Source organism: Muntiacus reevesi, chromosome 1 (assembly GCF_963930625.1).
Source record: "Muntiacus reevesi chromosome 1, mMunRee1.1, whole genome shotgun sequence".
NCBI lineage: Eukaryota > Metazoa > Chordata > Mammalia > Artiodactyla > Cervidae > Muntiacus > Muntiacus reevesi.
The window spans coordinates 270,773,365-270,787,060 of record NC_089249.1 but is presented as its reverse complement, the minus strand read 5'-3'; the positions used below and the strand labels follow the sequence as shown (position 1 = coordinate 270,787,060).

At 35.1% G+C, this 13,696-nt stretch overlaps 1 protein-coding gene across 2 annotated transcripts in view; it reads left to right on the top strand.

The window, feature by feature from the left end:
- SKIC3 (SKI3 subunit of superkiller complex) overlaps window positions 1-13,696 on the top strand; it is a 99,478-nt gene that overhangs the window by 57,499 nt on the left and 28,283 nt on the right. For both annotated transcript variants that reach the window (XM_065912536.1, XM_065913319.1), the window contains 6 exons: window positions 2,021-2,239; window positions 3,167-3,239; window positions 5,981-6,034; window positions 6,211-6,322; window positions 9,116-9,244; window positions 13,306-13,427. In XM_065912536.1, coding sequence (XP_065768608.1) covers window positions 2,021-2,239; window positions 3,167-3,239; window positions 5,981-6,034; window positions 6,211-6,322; window positions 9,116-9,244; window positions 13,306-13,427 — 709 coding nt within the window. The remainder of the gene's footprint in view (window positions 1-2,020; window positions 2,240-3,166; window positions 3,240-5,980; window positions 6,035-6,210; window positions 6,323-9,115; window positions 9,245-13,305; window positions 13,428-13,696) is intronic.

Genomic DNA, 13,696 nt, shown 5'->3' with positions numbered 1-13,696 from the left:
TATTTTGGCCTGGAGAATCCCATGGACTATAGTCCATGGGGTTGCAAAGAGTTGGACATGACTTAGTGACTGTCACTCAGATTAATCTTGGGTTACTGTTTAAAACAGTAACCAAACCATTTTGAACATTGGAGGAAGTAGAGAAAAATAATAGAATATTATCTTATTCTTTTCTCCTTCTATTATGAGGGAAGGCCTTTACCTCCCTTTTTGTGTGTTACTGAATCCACGGCTAAGTAGTTTATATGATCTATGTTTCTTTCTTTGTTTTTGGTTCTCTCCATGTCATCTTTTAAATTGCTCCCTTTCTTGCCCCTTGGATTCTGTTCTCTGACTTCCATTCCGTGAAAAATTAGGATTCCATTTCTTTGTTGATCTTGTTTGGCATTCATATGTTGGGAACTAAGCAGTGTCCTAGGTGCTTAAGGGGAATAGGAATAAATTCAATATATAAGGGGGGAAAATGTGATTACCAGCATCATAGAATTTATGATATAAATACTTACATGTAAAATCCATAGCATGTGGTACAGGACGGCTTGTGGGTACTGTGCATTCAGCACATGTGAGCCTAATGGGATGTAGTCATTCCAGTAATAATTTAGATTTTGTATATTAATAAATATTAGAATAGGTAGGGATTTTCCCTTTTGAACCAAGGCACAGATTAGAAAGTCTTCTTTTGTTGTTAGTTGTTCTGTCGCCTAGTTGAGTCTGACTCTTTGTGACCCCGTGGACTGCAGCACACCTGTCCTCTCTGTCCCTTACCATCTCCCGGAGTTTGCCCAAGTCCATGTCCATTGCATTGGTGATGTCATCCAACCATCTCATCCTCTGTCGTCCCCTTCTCCTCCCGCCTTCAGTCTTTCCCAGCATCAGGGTCTTTTCCAATGAGTCGGCTCTTTGTATTGGGTGGCTAAAGTATTGGAGTTTCAGCTTCAGCATCCGTCCTTCCAATGAATATTCAGGATTGGTTTCCTTTGAGATTGACTGGTTTGATCTCCTTGCTGTCCAACTTACAGTGTGGATTATTTGTATAGATGGAAATGACTTACTAATTGATACTATTCCATATTCGGGTGCCTCCATTAACCCTTATGGTAAAAAGAGTTCCTGTGGATGCTTAAGTTTACACCAGAGCTTCCCATGAAAATTCATGATTTTGTACCTGTTTGTCAAAGTCAGATTCTAAACAATTTATCCTCCCACCCCCAATAATAGAAAGACATAGTGGTAGGTGTGTGTTATTTCGTAATGTTATAAGTATTTCTATTATATTTTAATGAATTTTGTTTAACAGAGTTTTCAAAATTCTTTTGTTTTATTATCGTACATATTCATAATTATTATTAGAAGTTCTATTGAGTTTGTAAAGAGCTCGTTTTCTTCATGTAAATTAATGAAGATTCCTAACATTAGTGACTTTTACCTCCATAAAATTTCACAGTTAAAGAAGGGAAAAAAAAATTGGATGCTTACATACAAAATTTAAATTCTCCTTCAATTATAAATATGCTCGCTTGGAATATGGCGGATATAGATTGTAGTTGTACTTACATATACTAGCTCTGGTTTCAAATACCACAGAGCAGTAAGACAGAATGTTTTTGCAAATGATAAAAATCAGATCTTAATTAAAGATTTTTCTTTATTATTCATACCTTTTAGGATTTTACTGAAACCAAAAGATTTTAGCAAAATTATTTTAATTATTTACCTAGAACTGTGGGACCCAAAGGGACTGTACTGTGTATTTGTTTCTAAATGTAGATAAGAAAAGACCAGAAAAGAAATGTGGCTACTGATGCTCTGTGAAGGCCCTTGGTACCTTCTAACTGCTTCAGAAATTCAGGGAAATTACGGTTCCTAGAAACCATGGAACTTAGTTTTATATTTATCATAAAGCTGGGCCAGTTTGGTGAATCTATTAAGTACACTGTTTTTCCTGCTGTTGAGTGTGTTCTAATAGTTACAGACTATTGTACTCATGGCTAATAGGCAATTAAAAATATGTTTACAGCTCTATCTTAAAGGAACCAACAGTGGAAAGCCTTCAGGCCCTGTGTGCTCTGGGACTGGCAATGCAGGATGCTACACTGTCAAAAGCTGCACTCAATGAGCTGCTGAAGCACAGCAGACAGAACAGTGCTTATCAGAGGAGCCTTCTTACTTCAGCCATCTATGCCCTGCAAGGCCGCAGCGTGGCAGTGCAGAGACAAGCATCCAGAGCTGTTCATAGGTAAATTCTGTACTTGTGGACTTGGGGTCCAGTTGTCCTCGATGAGATTGTCTTTGCTTTTGGACCTTATTACGATTATGTGCATGCGTGCTAAGTCGCTTCAGTCGTGTCTCTCTGCGACCCCACAGACTGTAGCCCACCAGGCGCCTCTGTCCGTGGCATTCTCCAGGCAAGAACACTGGAGTGGGTTGCCATGCCCTTCTCCAGGGGATCTTACCGATTAAGATTATACAGTGAGGTAACTGTGTATATTTGGAAACCAGGTTGTGATTTTATGAAACTGTACATAGGACCAGGTAATTGACAGTTTTTTCACGTCTAGTGATTTAAATACAAAATTCAGTTGATAAAAAAAAGAACAGAAAATTTTCCTTTATTCAGATTAAAGCCCAAATCTTTTTTGCATGAAAATTCTTACAAACTCTCAAGTTTGTGATATTGTCAGTTTGTTATTTGATTCTGTTCAGTTTAATGGTTTTAGGAATTTTTTGGCCACTCAGCATTCAGTAATATATTCAACATTTGGAAATTAGAAAACTGTTGTCATTAGTCATAGTGGTTATTTGTTTTATTTTCAACAGTAAAGTGTTATATCTGTAGTTTATTTTCCTTCCATTTTTCTGATCTCTGTGTTTTCTTTGAACTTGACATATTAAATTTCTTTAACCTTTCCTGATTGGATCTCATGGCTCTGTATTCATCACATTGCTGATTTTTCTTTCTTATTTTAATAAAGAGATAAAATATTCTTTCTAAAAATTCAGACACTTCCAACTACATGTGGACAATTAATTTGAACTTGTTTTAGATGTTTAAAAGATTTTTAACTTAGGTACTAAATAAGATGTTGATTTTTTTTTTTTTGGTACTTTTGGTGGTTAAAGTAACTCCCGTCTCTAAGCCCTCTGCTTTTGATGATCGTTACAGTAACCCAGCTGACCCTGCTCTTTGGTCCCTGTTGTCCCGAGTGGTTGCCCAGTATACTCAGCGAAATGCAAAGGTGAGTAACGTTCTAAATTCTGACCAAAGGTAAAGTAGCTTATTCTGTAGTATGTAATTTTAAAGTATTACTATTATCATTCTGGAAAATAATTAATACAGCGAGGGAGTTCTGTTATTTAATGAAGTTTTTCACTAGTTATTCAACAAGTAGTACACTGAGTTTCTTCCACGTACTGTTGTGCTGCTGGGGTGTTACGGAACATACAAAGAAGGAGGTGGACTGTTTGAATATATACAGATTAAGTTGGGTTCCTGGTGGCTCAGACAGTAAAGAATCCACCTGCAGTGAGGGAGACCTGGGTTTGATCCCTGGGCTGGGAAGATCCCCTGGAAGAGGGCGTATTCTTGCCTGGAGAATCCCCGTGGACAGAGGAGCCTGGTGGGCTACAGTCCACGGGGTCTTGAAGAGTCGGACACGACTGAGCGACTAAGCACAGTGCCTAGTTTGGAAGCATTAGCTGTTGTGTTTCGGAATACCCCAGGATAGTTTTATTTAAAAGTTTCTTAAAGATAAGAAAATAACAACTAGAACAGTGCTTATGTCTTAAAAATGTAAGTCTAAATATGAAATCATTGATGTTCCTTAAAAGGGATTTTCACTGCTGTTAGTTAGTAACAGCAAGATATTTTCAGGAGTCAGTAAAGTATTTTGTTAATTTCTGTGGTTAATACGGCCTTTGATGCTTTACATAACTAGGTAGTAAACATATTGGTAGTAGCTACTATTTTTTGATCACTTACTACATCTAGTAATTCCAGCATCTGAAGTCTATGTACATCTGTTTTTGTTTGTTATTTTTATTGGTTTCCATACTGGCCTTGTTTGTTGATTGACTGTGTAAACTTGAAGATTGTTTGTGAAAATAATTTGAGGCCTAGTATTAAGGTAACTTGCTACAGAAAGAAGTTGTACTTTTTAATGCCATTACTTGGGAGCTCCACCAATCTGGAACCACCTTAAAGGAAGTTTATAGCTTGAACTTTCTGGACCGTACAGGCTACTGTGTGCCTGGGTTTTCAGGGTCATTTGAATCCTGGTCTAGTTCTGATTCACCGTAAATCTGAATGTGTATCCCCTTGGCCAGGAGTTGGGGAATCTCAGCTTACTTTGATGCAGGCCTCCTATATACTTGCTTCTTGTGTGAGTCCTGGACTCTGATTTCTCACCCACAAGTCCTTCAAGCTGGAAATTAAAAGTTCTTAGGAACTGCAAACTGACTTCCTTCACTTATGCCTCTGTGGATTTCAGTTTTCCCTTATAGTTTTGGCTTGAAAAGTCCTTAATATCTTGTCAACTAGCCAGTGCTTTTAATAATACAGGATTCTTATATTTTATTTAAATGCTTATTAAACTTTAACATGAAATTAAATTACCCCATAATTTTGTTTAAACCTTATTGAGTAGCTGTGGGGTGGGGCCTGATATTCTGCATTTCTGACAGCCTCCCAGAGAATGTCAGTTCTGCTGGTATACAAGCCACACTTTGAGTAGCAAAGTTTTATCCTACAGTTTGTTATTTTCAGTGAATGTTTTGTTCCAAGAACCTGAAAGACCATCATTATTAGACTCTGGAATGAAGCATTTATGTGCCAACTACTGTGCTTGGCATTTTTATCTGTCTTGTCATTTAATCTCAACAGCATTATGAAGTAGCTAGAATTAAGTTCATTTTGTAGAGGAGGGTACTTGAGACATAAAGATTCAATAACTTGAGCAAAATCACAGTTAGTAGTTGTGGTGATGGATCATTTCAGACCTTACATGTGAACCAACCTTCTTTTTAATTCATCTTCTATTTGTTTTATATTGACATGTTTTTTAAAAGTTTATTTTTAGCTTTCTTTATTTGCTAAATATGGTTTTAAAAATATTTTTGATATACTTAATGATGTAAAATGAAGTATACATTAGAAGTATACTTCTTATTTAAAATGAGATAATTCTTACAACTTACTTTCTTTACCAGGTGAAACATCAAATTGAATTTTTAAAAATTAAGAATTTCAAGCCAATTTTATGAAACATAGGATGCTGCATAGATTTTCCTTATGTTTAGTATTGAGTAGATTATTGAGGCAGTGATGAGTTTCATGATACTCTGAACTTTTAATTACTCATTTTGCTAGGGTCTGTAGATGTTTTAAAAATACTATATTTTCTTGGAGTGAAGTTATATTAGTTTATCTTAGAATAAGTTTTGTGGAATCTCCACTGAATCTTTGTTTCACAGTCTTATATATTAGAAAATTGTTACCCCTGTGAAATCATGTAATTCTTGGACCTTTAATGAGAATTGTAAAAGAGCAGAGTTGAAATTCTCACAGTAGAAAAAATTTTCTTTTATAAAAATATTAAACTGTTTTTTTGAAACAGTGGTATTAAGTTGGTACTTAGGGAGCTTAAAGGCTTCCCTGGTGGCTCAGTGGGTAAAGAGTCTGCCTGCAATGCGGGAGACCTGGGTTTGCTCCCTGGGTCGGAAAGATCCTCTAGAAAAAGAAATGGCAACCCACTCCAGTATTCTTGCCTGGAGAATCCCATGGACAGAGGAGCCTGGAGGGCTACAGTCCATGGGGTCACAAAGAGTTGGATACGACTGTCAGGAAGTTTAAAAGTTAATATAAATGTGATAAAACCAGACCTTTCAAATGATTTAATGTAAAGATTTTATCAGTCTTAATTTTTACTTTTTCATGAAAGTTTATGCATTTATCTAAGTAATCATTTGTTTACTATTATAGGGAGGTGCAGTGGCAGGAAATGTGGCGCATATTCTGGACTCAAATCATGGAAAGGTTAGTTTGCCCCAATTCAGGGGACTGTTTTACTTGTTAAATAATATTATTGATGAATGAGTAAATTTTTTTCTTAAGCTCAGGAGTCACATCATATTCAGTATAATACTATTTTTCATCACTTTGAAAGTCAAGGAGCTGTAAAGAGAATTGGTTAACACTCTTCTCTTATGTAGAAGGCATTACTGTACACTGCAGTAAATCAGTTGGCTATGGGAAGCAATTCAGCAGAAGATGAGAAAAATACTGCACTAAAGACCATTCAGAAGGCAGCTTTCCTTTCTCCAGGTGAATATAATATAATCCATTTCATTGCATAGGATACTGTCCATCTTGCATTTGTGAAGCAAAGTTTGTACTTTTATGAAATGAGAGAATTTTAAAATATTTTAAGATCTTGCATATTAGTTGATTATCTGCATTCAGTTACTGATACTTGAGAGCTAATTAGTTATTGAAGCAGGCTCAGAGGAAAATCTCTTTAAAGATAGGTCATTAACCATTATTGAAAATCTGAATTATATACTTTCAAGAAGTAGTTTTATTTCTGTTTTCCCATTAGTCAGGTTTAATGAGGTTTATCTATATCTACTAAATTATTTAATAAACATATTTAGTTACTTGTATGTGTAGTTTCTTGAAGAGTGGAGATATGTATTTTTTAGTAACTGTTAGAACTGACAGGGTGCTGACCGCACCTGAACTAACATCTTCTCAGTTCTAACCAAAATTATATGTGTACCATTGATCACCAAAGGCCCAAGGAACTGCTGTAAACGGCATCAGCATTCTTCCATTGCTACTACTGGAAAAATGCTCTAGAGGACTGGAAAGTCTGGCAAAGTAGGGTTATGGGGTGTATTTTTACATAATACTGTTTTTAATATAAAACATAGCTTTAAACAATATATTCCACCAAAGCACTTCAAACATTTGCTTGATCAGAATGCTATTGCTTTTGGCCAGGGACTGTGGGGAAACAGATTGTACAAAGAACAGATTTTATGTCATCTTCACAATAAATTATAAGACTTGTAACTAAACTTCAGAGATTATTTTATAAAATAAGTAGACAGACCTGTCCTTGTTTATTTTTTCTTTCATTTTTGAAATAGAATAAAAAGAAACCTAAATATTTGGTTTTGTGTGTGTTACATGTTAGGTAAGTGTCTGATTTTTAAAAGTGTTCTCAAGCAAGTTGTTAGGTACAGAATTGCTCTCAAGAATTCTTACTGTGGATCTAGAATGATTGATGTAAATCTTTGCTTATGTAAGTGAGATACACTTAAGAAAGGTGAGATTGCCCAGGAAAGTGAATGTAATTGTAGTTATGTGTAGTGGCTGTATACCTAGGCTCTATTGATCTTTAGTTAAACAAAGTTTTGATAGATGGTACTCCAAGGAATCTTTTCAGAAATTTTAATGTAATCCCAAGAATTTAGAATTGAATGGAAGGAAATCCAATGTCTGTTAGACTAATGATTCTGTGATATTAAAAGATATGTTTAGCCAAGTATATGAAAAACTTTAGCTTTCGAGTATAATATATGTATATATGTGTGTATATGTATGCGTATTTGTATGTATATATATCACTTTGTTTCATAAGGAATTTGAGTTGCTGGTTATTTCTAGAAGAGAAAACAACAATTCTGAATTGTGGCAAGAGAAATTGCTTCCAACTAATATCTATCCCTCCCCCCAAAATCTAAACTATAGAATACCCTGAGATCCTTAAATGAGTTGTTCATTTAATCTTAGCAATATAGAAATTGAGTCCACTTCAGTTGAAATTGCAGAATATTACAGCTGAGGGCACCTGAGCCATCCTTTAATTTAGATGCCTTGTTCTATAAGAGTATGTGTTCCAAGGAAAGGTGGCTGCACTGTTAATTAGTGGCATCATTAGACCTAAAACCCAGGCCTAGGACTCAGTCATGGGCCTTTCATTGTGTAGTATTCAGATCACATCATCAATTCTAGGAAATGGTCCCCATTTTCTTATTCGAGATTTGAATATGTTCCATGTATTTAAAATCAGGTAGTCATTATCTGGGCAGAAACTATTTTGAAATACCAAGGTAACTACTTAATTTTTAAAAAAAATTTTTGGTCTGCATAACATTTCTAATGATTCTTGTATAATTAACAGTAATACTGACCATCTATAAATGAAATAGATCTACTTCAGACATTTGATAGAAGGTATATGTTAGATGGGGCAGTTAGATAAGAAAAAATTGAAATATAGAGCTAAAGAGTATGTTTAAATGACTATATTGTTAACTCGAACCTCTTGTAGGATTTTAAAATTATCTGTTCTTTCTTTAAAGTTAAACAAACTGAAAATATTAACCTGTAAAATATGATTTGTGAAATAAAAGACCAAGCAAATTAAAAAACCTAAATTCCAAATCTGAGTTCAGCTTTCTCTTTTCACAATTAACTCTTGAAAAGAGTCTGTACTCATAATCTCTTTTATTACCTCTCAACTCACTGCCCTGAAACTCCTATCAAGGTGTGAAGGAAGGAAAAAAAGATGAAATAAATGAAGGGATATATAATCAAAATTACTTCACTTGGAATGATAAAGTTACTTTCATGTTTGGGTTTTAGAACATAGGTAAAATGGAGTTGTCTTGAGGTTTTCCTTTGCTTCAAACTTTTCTTAAGAACTGAGAAATTGTGTTAGCTTGTTTTTCGTATGACTGAGCCTTTGGTATAGGTACAGAGTGATGAACACAACTGAGACTTGTCCTTGGAATTCAGTGAATGTGACTGTAACTAACCTTTCCCCAACAGCATAGTACTCTAGGCACTGCTCATGTAACCAGCAGTGGAAGAAGAGTTTAATAGAATATTTCTTACCCTCTGATGTGTTTGGAAAAAACGTAAGATCTTGAAGGATGAATATAGTAATGTGTCTTATGAGTTAGTTTTTCTTTAAGAAAATAGAACTTTTCTGTAGATAACATTTTCTTATTTTATTTTTTGGTGTTTATAAACTCTTACTTTCAGTTTGGTAGATTTCAGCAGCATGTTGATATCAACAAGCCTCCTGATTGTATTTCCTATGTCTAGGTGATCCTGCCGTCTGGGCTGGACTGATGGCAGCTTGCCATGCCGATGATATACTGGCCCTGGTGAGCAGCACTCAGCCAAAGAGGATGGATTTATACTTGGCACTGTTATCTGCTGTTTCTGCTTCAAGTAAGTTTGAAAAAGCATTTAATACATGATACATTTAAGGTAAAGTATTCAGAAGGATGTTGCCAAAAGGTAATAGGCAGAATTAGCCCTGCATGAAAGGCTATTATATTCTCATTTAACAAAGCTTAAAAATAAGACAAAATGATCAAATCATTTTTAAGGAGTTTATCTGCATATAGAACAAAGCTCAAGAATTTTATAGGAACAGAAATATCCAGCATCCAGCAAGGTAAAATTCACAATGTCTGGTATCCAGATAAGACTTGATAAGCATGCAAACAGGCGGACAAATACTACCCATGATGAGGAGAAAAATCAATCAGTGAAACAGATCCACAAAAGACAAGATGGAAATCTCTTTAACATGTAATTAGCTGTTCAAAGCACATGTGACAATAGCACAGAGGCCAGGAGGAGAAAATAGAAGTATTTTGTTGTAAAGGTTTTATACTATAAGTGGTAAAATATTGCAGTCATCTGTACGTATTCATGGGGGGTTTGTTCTATGACTCCCCTCAGATATCAAAATCCACTGATATGCAATTCTTATATAAAATGATGTATAATAGTTGACTCTGCTTGTCCATGGGTTCCATATCTACAGATACAGAGGGCCAAGTGTACTTAAAGTTAGATGGTGACAGGTTGACAATAAATACTCTAAAACCTAAAAGCAGATACTAAAAAATATAGAGTTATAACTTTGTAATAAGCCACCGAAGTACAAAAAAATGGGGTATAAAAAATAATCCAAGAAAGGAAGAAAAGAGAACATTGAATACAGAGAAAACAGCAGCACAATAGAGTTAAACCCAACTGTATCAATAATCAAGTTAAGTATAAATGGTCTAAGTACCCCCGTTAAAATGCACAGATTGAGAGATTGGATAAAAAAGCAAGAGCTAACTATGTACTGCTTAAAGGAAACATAGCAAAATATAGACCTGTATTTTAAGACAAAAGTAAGCTCATGCTGTCTATAAAATATCTGTAAAACAGATAAGCAACAAGGACCTGCCTTATAACACAGGCTAGCTGTATTTAATATCTTGTGCGTGTGTGCTCAGTCACCTCGGTCATGTCTGACCTTTTGCGACCCTGTTGACTGTAGCCCACCAGGCTCCTCTGTCCATGGGACTCTCCAGGCGAGAATACTGGAGTGGGCTGCCATGCCCTTCTCTGGGGGATCTTCCCCACCCAGGGATCGGACGTGGGTCCTCTGCATCTTCTGCATCGCACACAGGTTCTTTACCACTGAGCCACCACGAAGCCCTTTAATATCTTGTGATAACCTATAAGGGAAAAGAATCTGAAAAAGAATATATATGTTATATATATATATACACACCTATGTGTGTGTGTGTGTGTGTATATACACACATATGTAGATATGTATAACTGAATCACTTCTTTGTATACCTGAAACATTGTAAATCAGCTCTATATCTATTTAAAAAAAGATTTTTGAAAAAGACAAAAATGATCTAACAAATTAGAGAATGGTAAAAGGTACACTATGCCAACACTAATCAGAAGAAAGCTGGAGTGTCGCAACGAAGACCCAATGCAGCCAAGTAAGTAAATAAATATTTAAGAAAGGAGAAATTTCAAACAAATTAAGGTTTCAGAGTAAAGAATATTTCCGATAATAAGGAGGGACATTTCACATTAGAATCAGTTTATCAAGAGGACAGTTTAGGCACCAAGTAACAAACCTTCAAAACACATAAAATCCATGTGGTTTTTCCCAATAAAATAGGTAGAAAAAAGTGAAAAATTATGGAAAAATACACTTATGGAACTGAAATAAACTTGTAGAACTGAAAAGAGAGATCAGTAAATTCATAATTATAGAGATTCAACAATTTTGATAAATGATAGAAAAATTGGACAGGAAATTAGTAAAGATACAGTAAAAGCTTGAACAATATCAATCAGCTTGACCCAGTTGTCATTTATAGGAAAGCACTCCTAACAATAGCAGAAGGTGTATTTTATACACAGACGATTTGCCTGTGTATATCATATTATGGGGGCTTCCCTCGTGGCTCAGTTGGTAAAGAATCTGCCTGCAATGCTGGAGACTTGGGTTCGATCCCTGGGTTGGGAAGATCCCCTTAAGAAGGAAACGGCTACACTTCCCAGTATTGTGGCCTGGAGAATTCCATGGACTGTATAGTAGTCCATGGATTTGCAAAGAATCAGACATGACTGAGCAACTTTCACCACGACATCGTATTATGAGCCATTAAACAAATATAAATGAATTTTAAAAAATTCAAATCATACAGAGTATGTTATCTTAATACAATTGAATTAATTTAAAAATCAATAATAATCTGGAAAATTCTCAAATATTCAAAAATTTAATGATAGACTTCTAAATAATCCAAGTCAAAGAATGAAGCAGTAGGGAATTTAGAAAGTACTTTGAACTGAATGAAAGTGAAAAATCAATACATAAAATTCTGTGATGCTTCTAAAGTACTGCTTATGTGAACACTTTAGCATTAAATGTCTGCATGAGGAAATAAGAAGGGCCTCAAATTGATGATCAACTTCTCCCTTGAGAAAGTAGGAAGAAGAAAGGGAAATTAAACCAAAGTAAGCAGAATAAAGGAAAATAAAAAGTAGCGATCTATGAAATAGAAAACAGAAAATCAACAAAAGCACAACCTAGTTCTTTGAGAAGATCAATGAAATTGATAAACCTCTAGCCAGGTGTCAGGAAAAAATTGTCAGGAATGAGAGAGGATACATCTCTGTAGCTATTAAAAGGCTCATAGTGAAAGTGAAAGTGGCTCAGTTGTGTCTGACTCTTTGCGACCCCATGGACTGTAGTCTACGGAATTCTCCAGGCCAGAACACTGGAGTGGGTAGCCTTTCTCTTCTCCAGGGGATCTTCCTAACCTAGGGATTGAACCCAGGTCTCCCACATTGCAGGCAGATTCTTTTACCAACTGAGCCACAGGGGAAGCCCAAAAAGGCTCTTAAGAGAGTCTTAAGAACAATTTTATGCCCCTAAATTTGGCAATGCTGATGAAATGGATAAATTCCTTAAAAGACAAGAGAGCTCACTTAAGAAGAAATAAACTGAATAGCTTTATATCTATTAAAGAGACTGAATTTATAGTTAAAAATCTTCTTATATAGAAAACTCCAGGGCCAGTTAGAATTCTACCAAACGTTGAAGTAAAAAATAATACCAGTTCTATACAAACTCTTCCATAAAATTGAAAAGGTGGTGACACTTCTGCTATGAGGTCACCATTACATGAATACCGAAACTAGAAAAAGGCATTAGAAGAAAACTACAGAACAACAGATGCAGACATTTATAACAAAACTTTCACAATTCAAATCCAGTAACACACAAAAAAGATAGTGCTACATCATGATCAAGTGAGGTTTATTCTAGGAATGCAAATTGCTTTAATATTTGAAAATGAATGTAAAATTTACCATGTTAAATGCTATGAAACATGCCAAAGAGTTTATACTTTATGATTTCATTTATATGAAATTTCAGATAATACAAACTGATCTATTGTGAGTGAAAATAATGAGTGATTGTCTGGGGGCAGAGGGAAGGAGGAGAGGTGGTTTGGGGACAGGAAGGATTACCAAGGAGTAGGAGGAAGCTATTCATGATGGTGGATGCGTTTATTATCTTGATAGTCGTGATAGTTCACAGATGGATGCTTATGTCAAAAGTTATCAGATTTATAGTTTGCATATGTGCAGTTTATCATATGTCAATTATACTGCAATAAATCTTTGCTTTTTTCATTGAATTATTTTCCGTTTTACTGAAGACTGATTTTTTTTAACACATAAGTCAGAAATATAAAAAGTCTTAAGTTATTCAGCCACAAATATTCCTACTATGAAATTTTTCAGAAACCTGTCTCATGTTGAGATAGTCTATGATATTCCAGTGGTATGTGTAAAAGTTGTATTGCATGGTATGTTTAATTATCATTCTTAATAATTAATTACTTCTCAGAGAACACATTATAAACTGCATAAAAAAATTGTAACATTGACTTGTTTTATTGTAGTTAAAGACAAAGGATTCTATGAAAATTACAACCAGTCTCTTGAAAGGTGGTCTCTCTCTCAAGCTGTCACTGGTCTAATAGACACAGGAAGAATATCTGAAGCTGAAGCCCTCTGCACAAAGGTATTTTTATGGAATTGAGATTCATGCATTTTTATCCTACTTGGAAAATAACTTCAAAAATAGAGTGCACATTATTCAAAGAGCATTTGGTTGTGATGGTGGAGCTGGTGATGATGAAGATAATACCCAGTATTAACTGAGTACTTACTATAGGCTAGTTAATACATTTAGCAATTTGTATTTGACCTTCACAACAATCCTGTGATGCAGGTATTTATTATTATCCCCATTTATACAAAAGAGAAAACTAAGGTTTAAAGAGGGTAACT